Genomic DNA, 14,429 nt, shown 5'->3' with positions numbered 1-14,429 from the left:
TGCTGCCCATTGATCCGGAGCCGAGTCCAGTTGCGTTTGTCCAAACCTTATTGTCATATTTGGTCAATGGTGAGTGCTTACTCGTTTGCCAAGTCATCTTCAATGGAGAGTGGTCACTGTCGAGGGCTTGAGTTACCTTTTAATTGTGTGACTTTTTCAAGTAAGTTATGAGAGATCCAGATGTAGTCTAATGTTTTCTTTGTTTGATTTTGATGCCAGGTTGTGTTGGCTGGTAAATCTCCTTGTACCTGTCCATTCAGCAGTGTGCAGTTTCGAATCTTCCTGGCCGCGTGCCGTAGTTTGGCCTCTGCTGTCAATTTTTCAAATGTTTTATGTTTTTGTTTTGACGTCAGATCATCTCTCTCGAAGCAAGTATTGTTTAGGTCTCCACATATCATAATTTGGAGATTGTTTTCAAGCGTTAGGTGAATGTCTATTATTGTTGTTACAGAATTAACAAATTCGGCAGGGGTGATCATTGCAGAATTCCATTAAGTGTTTATGAGCAACATCCATGTTTTTTTGTCAGACGAGTTGCTATGCTGTTCGAGTAATGTTCCTTGCACAAATAAATTTGGGTTAAATGTTTCTTTCACTTGCCAATGTGCAGAATGTTTGATCATCATTAGTAATCTGGAAAAGGGTCTTCCTTTCCTGTTTTTTCCAGCAGGGTTTAATAAGATTGTATAGCCGTCTCTAGTAGGGGGTTCTCGCAACCATGTTTCTTGTAGACATATGGCAAAGTTTCCATCAAGATTTACTGGGAAAGTGTTTAACAGGTGTACAAAGCCTCTTGTGTTCCAGGATATTAAAGTCTGTTCCTGAGCATGACGTTCGGTGTCTAGGTAATTGCGGGCAATTGTAAGATATTTCCGTCTTGAATCTTGCTGTTCTAGATGCATATTCGATTTGTCTAGACTTGACTTGGATAGATGGTGCCTTAGTTGTTCTCTTCTTTGTTCCATTCGAGTCTCTGGGGCAGGGTTTCTTTTAGTCGCATGGTAAAGTTTGGTGTGGTCCTGTGGTTCAATGGAAAGATCGAATCCGTATTGTAGGAGATCGTCTTTTGCATCTAATAGCGTTCTCCTTACGGCTAGGAAATTGATGTGAAGCAGTACCTGGTCCGAGGTTCTTTCGGTTGCGTATTCAACGATCGATATGTATGATATAGATTACTGTGCGCAGCGCCTGAATACATTTGAATAGTTTCATGATGTTACTGCGATTTAGGTTCACTTCCTCATCGTCTGCGTGGATATTCTGTACTCATAATTTTATTTGTGCACAATTTTTTGAAGGCTCTTTCCTGTAAAATTAATTTGGTTTTTGAATGGAGTCTTTCTGTTGTTGTATTCGTGTAAATTTGGGATTTAATTTGCTGTTCGTGTAAAGTGCACTTTCGTTCGGCTGTGGCAGTAGTTTAGCTTTTTTCACGTCTATCAATGGGCTTGATCCTTGAGTGTTTTTTTTTCCAAGTTTGATTTTGTCCGCAATGTCTGCCTTTGTTTTTATGTCTTTTAGAGGTAGATTGTTATCAATTTTGCGCGTGCTTGTTCCTTCAGTGATTTGATCATCTGAGTATGTGGAAAGATCGCATAGATCAATGGACAAGGCAGAGGAGGAGCGACTTCACTTTCGAAATCTAGTCGCCAGCGTTTTTTTTTATTGGTGTTTTTAGTTGCGGTTACAGTGGCAAGAATCTTTCCTGGGCTTGCAGATGCTTTTTGGCAGGTAAGAACTTTTTCTTGAGGCTTTGCTCGTTCGAATAGAGCTGACTTCTTAGGTGTGGTAAGATTACAAATGAAAGATTTGGCTGCTTGATGCAAGGGTTTCCTTGAATTGATTTTATTTGCGCTCGTTGGCGGCTTCGTGATTGGGATTACGGTCTCACTTGTTAATCCTTTTACATTCCAGTATCCTGTTTTTGCAGAGCCTGAGAAGATTCCAAATGAGGATGAGGTGTTTTTTTCAGAAATATCTTTTAGGATAGCATTCTCGTTTGTTTTTGGTTTCAGTAAAATTGATCTGCCATCTTGTAACCGCCCCTCGCTCTCTTCCGTGTAGATTTTTAGGGGTATTTCTTGTGGGGGAGGGCTTGGTGGTTTTTGGCAGTTTTGAGAGTCCGCTAAAACGGTTATATCTGGTGTGTTCGCTGTTTTATTTGAGGGCAACCGTTGGATGGTTGCTGGTCAGTGTTGTTTGGAGGTTTCAATGCTATCGTAAGAGTCGGAAATAGCCCAGCTGACGGTCTCTGGAATGGTTCAGCGTTTTCATTTGGGCCAGCGACAGGTTTAGGTATTGGGAATTGTTCTTTACAAGCACGGCTATAGCTGTGGCATTCAGCTTGGGAATCTTTTCTAATTTCGTTTTGGGGCATCCATTTGATGGATTCAAGTAAAGCTGCCATTAGGTCGTCTTTAGAAGATTGGTCTTTTAGTATCTGCTCTTTCTGGATTGCTTGCCACTGAGTTGATTGTTCTGCCTCGTTAGCGACAGTGTAGGAATTGTGTGAATTCGTCAATTGCTGTTATTTTCGAGATCAAGTTTGTCATCGGGATCGTTTGTTTGTCCATGGTTTCGTGGAGAGTCTGGTAGAGATTGATGAATGGGCATAACGCCAAGGTTGTTGCTGCCAGAACGTTATTGTGAATTTGTATTGCTGCTGCTGTTGAAAGGTTGGGTTTGACTCCAGACTTGTGGTTATTTTGGCTTTCATTTTCATGCGTTTTTCCTCCGTTTTGGCCGTGTTTGGTTTCGTTGTCAGCATAATGCGATTTGGACGGTTCAGTTGATAGGTTTAACGTAGCATCGCAATGTTCTATAGATCTTGATTCGAATTTTTTCAGATCATGGATTTTTGTTATTTGGGTGCTGGTGGTGGCTTGGTGTCGAGCTTCTGGGTTGTAAAGCGATTTTTTCGAGTCAGACGACTTTTTTTCTTTGTTCTTTATATTTGCTTCCTTTTGAAAGCTTGCTGTCAGTTTGGCTTCGACAGCAAGGTAATCAGATTTTAGTTTTTCCGTCAGCCGTTTGTCTCGTGCCTCATTGACAAACTGCCGCTGTGATTCAGTTTTGTGTAGAAATTCTATTTATTTGACCGAGTCAGGGGGAGCGCTTTGCTTTTTGACTTCTATTCTAAGTTGATTCTTGCTGAGCTTCGGTTGATTCGCTTGTTTTGTTAAGTCCTTTGTATTTCGAGTACTAGTCTCTGGTTTAATTTTTGCAAGAGGCTCTTCTTTGGGATCTGAGATCATGGGACTGCTCCTTTCTTCGATACACTGGGTCTCAGTGATCGCTGGGGCATTGTCAATGGTAGTATTGACTCCAGATAGTTTGGTAGTTTGACTGGTTGCGTTTAAAAGTTCTAGGTCAGTTACTTCAAATGGAGATAGGAACAGGGCCGTATTTATTTCAACTGCATCAATATTGAGTGGGGAGAGTTCTGATTTGCAGAAGTCTGACGCTAGGGTTCCAATCTGTGATGGTAAAGTTAGTAGTTTACATGCTTGTTTCGGGTTCACTCGACCTGGACGTTTCACCTTGTTTTCGCATAAGCCCGCTGCCTTTGCTGCTAATGTGTAGAGGGAGGGTATCTGTGTTATTGGTTGTGGGTTTGTCCAATTTGCCGGAGATACTTCTGTTTTATGCCAGGTTTTTAGTGGTTCATTTTCTATGTGATTGATATCTCCGCTCTTGAGTTGTTGGCTTACCTTCGTGCTTCTTCCTGCAGATTTGGCCAGCGTCCAGGGGTTCAGTATGCGCCTTTGTTGAAGGGTCTTGACCCTTGTTTGTGGGCCGGCATAGGATATTTCCGGGACTTGTGGGCAAACAAGCGCGGATATCTTCATTGTGGTGCTGCCCGGTACAGGTTTTCGGCTCACTGCCTACAGCTATCAGTTTCCACTCAATTCTTGTGCTGATGCGAGTTTAAGATAAGAAGTACCTAATGGCCTGCTTTGTTTCAGGGGCGGGATCAAAGAGGGAACACCTCTGCAGTCTCCCGTCCGATGGTCACGCCGTCAGCGCCAAACAGCCGCACAACAGCCGGTGGGCTAGGCTCCAACGGGCTTAGCGCCGCAAGGGTGGTAGCCTCTGTCCTTTCAAGGGTGGCCCAAATCAAGTGATGAGATCACGTACCGATGTTGCCACGCCTCCTCCAGGAAGCATGTTGGTACATTGTTCACGGCAAGAGCCTCAGGCAGCTCGCAATGCCGGTTCTGTGAAGAGCTTTTCAAAGTGAGTTTGGACACTATATTGTTATCGTCTAACATATTCGCGTTTTTAGGTAAAAACATTTAACACTTATTAAAATGAAAGATAAAAACCTATTCCAGGCATCTTAAAATACTCACAATCTTCAAATAAAAGGATACTATAAAATATATGATTGCTATCATTGCCCATCATAAATTTGCCCCATACATCCACTATTTAATTTAGAACAATTTGATTACTGCAAGATTTAAGATACTTGAGACGTAGCTTCCAAAGACTATCACAGTCGATTATTAAATGAATGAGGGACTCAATCACTTAATTTCCACAAAGTCGACATTTTTGCAACTCAGAGAGCAATCCCAAACTGGCTCCACTTGTCTCTAGCGACTCTGAGGTATTACATTTCATTAATAAATAGGGACGGAATGTCTTTACACTCGGGTAAGACGTAATGTAGCTCGGTATAGTAGGCCGAATTGACCTTGCATAACAATATCTGCCACTATTGGGCTTTTATTGCTAGGTCAACAATGTTTTGGTGAATGCTAAAGTCTTGCAATTTCCTCCTTAACCAAGACTTCAGCCCTTGTTTATTATAAAAGTTAGTGTAGCCTGCTGTCCATTTCCCATGCATACCTTTTAGGGTGCCAGTTGTTCCTATGTTCTTACTACCCTCTAACCTCAAACGCCTCGACATATAGTACAATTATAGTGTCTGTAGATAATGTTCATAGGTTGTCAAAAAACATTGCAGATTGAATTACATATGCAGCCGATACCCCCTTGATCTCAAACTCCAGATAAAAATACTTAACTGAAACACTCTGGGGTAACCGCAGTAATTTACGTAACAACCTGCCTTAAATGCATCTAGCCACTGACCATATTTGTGACCCCAGATTGGTCACTGAGTACAAGAGTGCTCTTATTTTTGCCATATAAATTGTCAAAATAGCGGACACTGAATATCCCAGATTTCCACCAATAAAAACTCTCAAGAGCGTTTGCCGCTGCTAAGCAACGTGATTTTACCGAAGTCCATTGTGCCTCCCAATTTAACTCGTCAATCACTATGCCAACATTTGCTGTAAACCAACAGGAGTATAGTCCAAGATCAACAAATAATCGGCGTACGCCAGCCATCCAGGCACCACAGTGTGAATTTTGACATGGTTGCACCTGTGTTTACAAATACATCTTGCATGTTAGCCTAGTACAAATTAAATAAGCAAAACTGAGGGGGTTCTGGGAGTCTCTCTACCAGCGTAAACACAGCCCATTGACCTGTTCTTGGGTGGATGGCCCCCAGGAGAGTCTTTAGCTCACTGTCCTTTTCACAGAGGAGAAATGTCCCTGCCTATCAGTCTTTTCCTGTCCTGGGGCAGTCCAGCACCGAAATGCTAGGAAATTTCTCTCTGAACAAGAGTACCAACAACAGCCCCATACACGTGTTTCAGCCTTGTTGGGCATCATCAGTGAGGTGAAGCTGTGCCTCTCTGAGAACAGTTAGCAAGGGGTCCAAATTAAATAAGATTGCTGCCACTATGCAGCCTTGCTTGACTCCACTGTTTGTCGGTAATAGTGCAGATAGTCTTCCCGTAGCATCTAATCGCAAGTGAACAGAGGTATCGGAGTAAAGTAACATCAACATTCTTAGTAGACCTTTCAGGATATTCCAGGAATTTAAATTCCGCCATAGACGATTCCTCATCACTGTGTCAAGGGCGGCGGAAAAGCCTATGTAGGCACAATAGACATTCATTTCTCTTTTTTTTTCTTGCATGTTCTATTGCCGAGGTAAGCATTAGCAGATTGTGCATTGTGCTCGATTTCGAACTAAAACCAATCTGGTTTTGTTGGCCAAAAAATGTCAATTATTCACTCGTTTAATTCCTGTAGCAATTTTAGATGGAATATCTAACATAGCCAACATACGAAAGTTAGCTGTGTTATCCCATGCACCTTTTTTATGGACTGTAAGTATATGGCTTACCTGCCAAGTCTTAAGAATACTCCCTATCTTGCCTGTTTGATTAAATAGCAAGTGGAGGGCAGCTGTCCAGTGGTTCTTTTTTTTTTATAATAGGTTGCTGGCACCATCTGGACCCACAGCACGGGAGTTATTTAATTTTTCTATAATCACAATAATATCCAGTACTGTTGCCTTACACTCCCAAGTATCACTAGGTAAAGGAAAGATCACCTCTGCTTGCTCCACACGACCTAAAGTGGCTTTTATGTGTTTACTCCAAGTTGCTTTTGAGATGCAGTTAATAGTCACTTTATTTTTTTGCCATATTTTAGAGGAATTATTTCATAGACCGAGTTTAGCTATGTTTTTCCACTGAATGATCTCATATTCACTTTTATGCTTTTTCAGCCAACTTCTATAGTTCTTTTTAATAGATTTAATTCGCAATAGTACCATTTTTGATAAGTCACCACTATTATACTGTATAATATTTTGCTTGAACTCCCGACGCATTATTTTTTTTGCTTTGTTATTTAGTTTACCATGGCCTTTACACTGAAATGGCATTTTATTTGATCTTTCCAAACTGGTTTTATACACACGTTTGTCTGCAACCTCAATTTGAATAGTTTGCATCATCTTTGAGAAATTCACTAGTATCTTTTCATTGTTGTCCTCCCCATTTGATCCCTCTGGTATAAACCGTGATACTATCTTGGTCACTATTCGATTAGCAGAGTCGTGGTTTCGCTGATGCCAGTGGATTCGGTTTTGCCCCTCATTTAGATATATTTTCCCGTTACCATCATACTCTGCTCCTGTTGTCATTTGTTGAGGGATTACTATTAATGTGCATAATGGGAGATGGTCACGTTCCTCTTGCTCAGCAATGCGCATATCTTTAGAATAATGTAACCCACTTCTATTTGAGAATACATAATCCAGAGTGGCTGCTGATCTATCTTGTATTCTCGTGAATGCTGTGCCCAAATCACCAGGGGTGCATCCATTCAATTTAACTAGGTTGTGCATGGCAAAAAGCAAACACCACATTGTCCCCTGTTTGTTGGATCTCATCGATGCTTTCTTGTTGGTGATATCTTCTATCAATGGCAGATCACCAATCTTTGCATTGAAGTCTCCCATCAACCATATCGGGTAGCGATGGTTGCACTGCTGTAACATTGTTCCCACTACCTTCATACCCCTCAACTCTCGTTCTCCCAACATTCCGGGGCCAGTAAGGAACCGGCTGGGTTTAGTCACAGGGTTTTTCCTCTTCCAAACGTAGAATGACCTCCATCTGACAACTCCCTCAACGCTGCTTTGGTCCATCCTTGTCTTCATTGAATACTTTGTCTGTCTGTACCCTTAAGTGGAGGCTTGATGCTTGGGATTCTACACCCGGTGTTGCGTCAGGATCGAAAGGCATTCTGAGTCTTTATAGGTTGGTTTTTCATTGAGTGTGGCAGTGATAATTTCAATTTCATATATTTCCCTGGCTTTACGTGCCGATTCCCTTTGTGTCACTAGGTAATATTTCCAATGTATTGTTACACATACTCCAGCTGGCAGGAGCAAATTTCAAGCCATGTGAGTTAGGGTGAAGTAAGGGACGCAAGGCAAATCCGTTCTAAACTTTTGTGCATCTCAACTTTTGTGCATCTGGTATCCCCGCATTCTGGAGATGTTGGCAATGCAGATTCCTGACTGACCTGATCCCACGGGATGGAAGCAGAACAGTTTTATCATTTTTCAAAATTGACTTCTGGTGGGATCTTTTCCAGCTAATCAGCGCAAGCACGGCGGAAGGATGAGCCAGGCAGCAATAGATGTCTTAAGGTTTATAAGCAAAGTTGAACAATATATTTTGTTGTTTTCCCATGCTCCTGTTATGGACATCGACCTCTGCAGCGATTATCCCAAACCAACAATTTTCGCAAGTATTTGTTTTAAAATTGCATGGCAGTGCTACTGCTGGTTTAACACCTATTGGAGAGGGCAAGGGGAGCAAGGGAACCTCATAACCTTTACACGCCTGTTATGCTCATGTACATGACAAAGTATTTATATTTTTCCATGTGAGGGAGGCAAAAAAGGACCGTCGCCTTTTTTAGCACTTTATGTAGAAAGATTAAAATAACACGAGAATTTCCTGGCAGCTCTCCTGTAAAGTCAATCACGAGTAGGAAGTCTGCCACCTACACGCAGATACTTGGCTGTGTAGAAGTAGACCATATATTTTTTTCCTAGGTTTCCATGAAGTCCCGAGGTTCATATTAGATGGCTATGCCGTATTTTTACACAGTGTTGAATAATCTACGTGCTGCACTGTCTCCTTCCCTGATAAGAAACGTCTGACTAAAGCTCAGCACACATACGAGTTTCATCTGCACAGATGTATAGTTTTATATCAATAATTAACCATGCCAATTTGCCCTGCATAATTTATTTGCCTAGTTTTTTTTATTAACCTATGAGTCAATGGAATTTTCACAATTGTGTATAGCTCAATGGATACTTCTTAAACGGTGTGGGTCTTACTATTTTATGAAGTGAAATACAATAGCAGATTTTGGTGGGATTTACCCTGAAAGAGAAGAAAGAAAACCGTTCAACGCAAGTGGTCACACGTTTCTAGTCCTGTTCAATTCCCAGGGGCCACGATGATCTCCAGGCCTGTATGCCATTGCTCAAGTGCCATAGTTAAAACATTGGTGAAATCCAAAATTCAGTGCTGCACTGTCACATAAAATTGATTTTTAATGGGAGTATTATGCAGATTACTGAGTGTGGCATGGAGGTGCACGCATACGGTAGTGCACCCCAAGTACCAACTTTACCATCATAGCGAAAGGCAATATTTTCTGTCGAACATACTTGTAGGACTGCCTCCTCCAACAGGGTCCTCTCAGAAAGCAAAACTCGACAAGAAAAATCCTGCTCACTATAATTAAATGAAACCGTCACTGGAACATAATAAGAGATGCCATGGAAAATGCCATGCACCAAATAAATACTGTATAGACCCAGTCACTGTAAAGTGTGTGTCGTTTGTTAGATGCAAACCAAGAACTAGAATGTGTTTCCCTTAGGACCTAGTAAAAGGTGTTGTGCTCTTTTCAAAGCGTTGGCATTCAGGTCTTCCATTGCAGAAAACCAGCCTGAATATGCCATTCTCATATCTGAATTATTCAGCCATATAGATCCTGGCAGTTCCCAATTTGCTCCAGTGTAAGGCGTTGTGAATGAAGTGTAAGATAGTAGGGCCAAATCTGAGCTACTCACTCAGGGCATCTCCTGATGTATTCCAATACAAATATTTGTGAATTGTGTCCATTGTACTTAAGGGTTTGTTAGAAAAGAGGGGATTAGAGCCATTCAAAAAGGAAAAAATGTGTAACATATATCGGAACAATTTTACAATATCTTTTTTTCGGAATGATACCTGTGCGAATCTGGCAAGTGTGTGATGTGAAAGTAAGCTACCCCTCTGATGGGTGGATATGTGGTGCTCTATTTCCAGAGAGTTGCCGGAAACCAAACGTGGTCCCCTTGCACAAAGGAAAATGTAGGATTATGGGGTGACTGCACTTTTCCAACGTATTTGATTCACTAGGAAGAAGATTTGTACATGGAATGGTGGCACCCAATGTTGTGTTTGGTTTGCTGAAGGACTTCCATTCACAAATTGTGACGAGTTACTTTTAAGTCTGTCTAGTAGCCTAAAATATGACTCACAGATAGCACAATGAAATTTGCTCCGGGCATGAATGTTTGGTTCAGCACCCAATTTCAGGCAATGACAACCCATATGGAATTTACTGAATACAGTTAGCGATCTAATTTGAAAAAAAAATATTTTCCTTCTGCATATTCCTTCTTAAAAATGTTAACCAAATGTGATTGAACGTGTGTTGCTTTTGAAAATGGATGCAGAACCCATGAAATGTATTAATCCAAACTAGAACCATCCACGGTTTTGAATACAATGTGCATCTAAATACATTATGCCAAAGAAGTGTATGTATAGAGACACATCTCTAGTGTTTATCCTCACTGTATTTTCTTTCCTCCAACAGAGTGTTTGTGAACAGAAGTTTGGCCATGGAAAAGATCAAATGCTTTGGGTTTGACATGGATTACACACTTGCTGGTGAGTAAACCAGTTGCTGAAAGTGCCCTTTCCCTTCCTCTCCATGCATCAGTAACCTATTTTCTTAATCTTTTCTAGCTTCCTTGCTGATATCCTTCAACATAACTTATCACACCTATTATCAGAGTGCTCAGAATCTTGAGGTTACCCTGGAAAGATGCACTCTAGTTTAGCTAATTTAAGACCTTTCTCCAGACTAGCATTTTTTGGAAGCTTCTCTAGTGTGCCATTACCTTCCATATGAACATTATTTGTAGAGCCTCAGACTGATGCACCCTCACTAGGCAGGATTCTGTCTAGACTGAGTAAGAGAATATGTAGTCATGTTTTACAGATGCGATCATGAGTCTGGGAAGTGTTGACTCCCCTATCCTACTTGATCTCTCGGCTGCGTTTGACAGATCATACCACACCATACACCTAGCCTACCTTTCCCGTGTGAGCATTACAGGTTTAACGCTAGACTGGATACAATTATCCTTATTATATCAGTTTGCAGATATGTGTTGTCTGTTTACCAATGTAGTACGTTTTACCTCCATTGTGTGTGTTCCTGCAGAGATCTGTGCTATCCCACTGATGTTTAACACATATATGCAGCCCTGGCCAAGTTGCTGCATGACTTGGAATGCAGTTTTGCACACATGCCGGAGACCACCAAATTCTGTTCATTTGTGGAAATGGAAAAAAGCAAGAACACAAGGGGCCAGCTTGGCTAGCTATGGGTGAGGAGGGTAGGCGTGTGAACGATTAACCCGCTTAAACAAATTAGCTGGGGCAGTTAGATAGAAAAAAAGTTTTAAACATTCTGGCAGCATGACTATGGGAACAAAGAAAGAGAGTTGCTCACCTCAATAAATGGCATTTAGGATCCATGTATTTTGTTCCCGTGGAAATGCTGGTTTGGCTATATTTTCTCCAAAGTGCCTCTGCTCCTTCCCTTCCGCATACCCTCCCTCCAACTTCCCCATGTTATTCCAATTTGCACAGATCGTTAGCCATACCTACCCCTGCAGCCCCCTATTTTTAGTTCACCCTTTTCATGAGCAAAATACTAATTTTGGTTTTAAGGTAGACTTGAGACATCTCATTTGAAAGCTGAGATCCTTGTTCCTCTCTTTTTCTCATTCTCTCCAATACCAATCAGAAACATGTCTGTTTACCCCAGTCTGCCTTCCAAGTACCCTGGATAATTCATTTGTCACAGTTTTGGTAATGTTTCACAGTTGGCGATTACTAGATTGTGTGAAAAGTTGCCCATCCTGATCTTATACCTGAAACAATTACGTATTTGCTTGACTCGTGTTGTACAACCTTTAAAAGGTATAATAGATACCATGTAAATATTCTTAATTGATTGTTAGGAAACTGAGTGGTTACAACTGTTTTAGGAAATCTCATCACCTCCCTTCATTTATCTTCCAGATTATTTGGTTTATCCCCTTTTACAGCGAGATTTCAGTATATCTACAGTGAGGCGCCCTTTTCTCTTTTTTTACTCTTGGTAGTCGTTGAAAAGTATACATGGGCATTCGTGGGGGTCACTGATGGCATTGAAGACTGCATGTTATTTGAGAGTCCTATAGGTAGTCCCTCTGTATTGTTGATCTGTTTGTCTCTTCTAAATGAATGGCTGGCTGCCTTCAAAGGTTCCTGTTAAAATCGTGTGTCTATGTGGGTCTCTGGCACTGAAGGCCCATGTAGACCTGGGTTACAGAGTTCCCTCTGTTTCCTCGAGGGGGAGTTCCCTCTGTTTCCTCGAGGGGGACGGTACCCTGATTTGGTCAAGTGTCCCTCTATCCTTACAACCCACCCTCTTATTGCCATCAGGGCAGACTGCTTCTATGACTGTAGGGAAATGTACTCCCTCTTCCCCAGCCCAGCCTAATCCCAGTCTAACATAGGCAGTCAAGTTACTTTTAAGCCAATGTCAATGCTAGTTGAGAAGCCCAGTAGTAAACCTCTATATCCTGGTGACCGCTGAAGAAAACGTCCCTCCTCCCTCTTTTCAAATTAAAAAATAAAGTATTTTTAAATCAACTTTAGTATTTTACCCTACCACTCTAGTTCCTCACTCCCAGAACTATAATTGTGGAAACGATATGTGGGGATTTAAAATGGAGTATTTTGTAATAAATCAATAATTTGACGGACTGATCGTCTTATATATTGAACACCTCCTTAATAGGCACAATGGGGGATTGGTCTAATGCTTGATATCTAAGTAAAACCTACTCTGTGTTGGATAGAGGCTCAATGCCATTATCACACCTTTGGACTTTTGGGCATGAATCCCCAAGTAATTGCAGGTTCTCTTTAACAGGCAAAATTACTGATTTCTGCGATTCAGTTTTCAGTCCAGCGTGCCTTAAATGTTAACAGATATTTGAGTTGTGGCCTGTGTAATTCTGGGTTGTCCAAATAAATGAAGAGGTGTGCTTATAACGAAATTACATGCCCCCTGCTCCAAGACCAGCAAAACCGTGTCAAGGGCTGGTCTTGCCGCTAGCAATCTTGCTTTATTCTAAACTTGTGTTGGTTACATTCATCTTTGAGAAGGTTATTTGAACAGGGTGTCTTTAAGGATATTGAATTAGTGCAATTTGTGGGAAAGCTACAATAGATAAATTGCGATCAGCCCTATCGGCTACTTTTACTCCATAAAAGGGCAAATACTCACAAAAAATTCAAATGGGGAGTAATATTTTTCCCAATAAAAAATAAGAAAAACAAATGTTGAATCGTGTGCTCCTGCTTTCACCCTCACAGCTCCATGGATATGTTTTGACTAATAGTGCACGTAGTACCACATGAAGAAACTACTATTGTAAATGCCTGATTGGAAGAAGTAAACCTGTATCTTTTAATGTTCATGAATAACAAGATGCAGAGAAATAATATTACCATTTCCGTTTTTCACACGTTTACTGGGTTATAAAATACTATAATTGAGAATTGAACTTACGATTTTAATCCTTAGAAAATCATTTTACTCCCAACTTTAAAGGTAATAGGGTGTAAAATATTCCCACTTCCAAATAATATGGAGCACTGGTTGTGATTGGTATGCAGTGATAATATTGAATAGAAAACAACTAATGGATGTTTAAATGAACCCAAAATATCCATTTAAAAACAAAATAACGAATTAAAAAAAATATATACATATGTGGTGGGAATAATAGTTTTTGGGGTGGTGGAAAAGTATTAAAAACAAAAAAAGGGTTTTATTTAACCGCTATACGAACAGCCCTGTCTCAACATGAGGTTTCAGTAAAGTAGTTTATTTTATTCGTGATTGTCACTCCCAGCATGTGCACCCTTAGTTGTATCCCTTGCGGACTGTGCCCCGGGCCCTCATTAAATGAAACCATTGCTGTGCAAATTCAGTTATATCGACATCTTAGCATAAATGTTATTTTATTTTTGTCATTGTCAATGCAGGGTTTTGTCTGTGCTGGTTTCTGTGGTCTGCCCTTGGCAGCAGTTACGATCCCTCTGCTTTTTTGTGCGATATGTCTATAGTGGCCCTCATCTAAAACCTTTTACACAATGCAGGATTTGAATGTGCTTTTTGAAGATTTACGTGGCGCCATGGTAAAGACGCTTATCTGGTGCATATGACAAATGAAAACCTTTATGGGCATGTTCAGTTAACTGTGCACAGGAAGGTGAAGTGGTTTGGCCATTCTCGCATAAAAAACCGCATCACATCGTAAACCGTCAACTTCCTGAACTAAAGAAACGTTTCTGAACCACTGCCTCACTACTGCTGCTTAAATTGCTACCCGTTACGTACCTACAACTGCAACTACTGGGATGCATCACTTAAAAGGGTCAGACTGGCTTCATTTTAGATATTAGTTCGATTTGTAGCTTTGTAATGTTTTCTTTTATGTAATCTCTCACCCAAACAACCCTGAAGGCCTCCCCTTCCTCCAAACATCAAGTTGCATATCTCATAAGCTACGGGAACACTCTGTACTGTGCTAACAGCTGAAGGATTTGATGCTTCGAAAGCCTAACGCTAAAAATAATACATTGCTTTTGGGTCCTTGCCCAGAGTTTGTGTGGTAAAAGGGA

The 14,429-nt window shown here is 40.9% G+C and overlaps 1 protein-coding gene across 2 annotated transcripts in view; it reads left to right on the top strand.

Annotated features, from left to right (window-relative positions):
* The window catches only part of NT5C2 (5'-nucleotidase, cytosolic II), a 957,242-nt gene that overhangs the window by 289,312 nt on the left and 653,501 nt on the right, over positions 1-14,429 (top strand). For both annotated transcript variants that reach the window (XM_069611695.1, XM_069611694.1), the window contains exon 3: positions 10,273-10,346. In XM_069611695.1, coding sequence (XP_069467796.1) covers positions 10,273-10,346 — 74 coding nt within the window. The remainder of the gene's footprint in view (positions 1-10,272; positions 10,347-14,429) is intronic.

The sequence above is a fragment of the Ambystoma mexicanum genome, chromosome 8 (genome assembly GCF_040938575.1).
Source record: "Ambystoma mexicanum isolate Mex_15411 chromosome 8, UKY_AmexF1_1, whole genome shotgun sequence".
In the NCBI taxonomy this organism is placed as follows: Eukaryota; Metazoa; Chordata; class Amphibia; order Caudata; family Ambystomatidae; genus Ambystoma; species Ambystoma mexicanum.
Note: the sequence above shows the minus strand (reverse complement) of the source record. Positions and strands in the feature narration are given on the sequence as shown.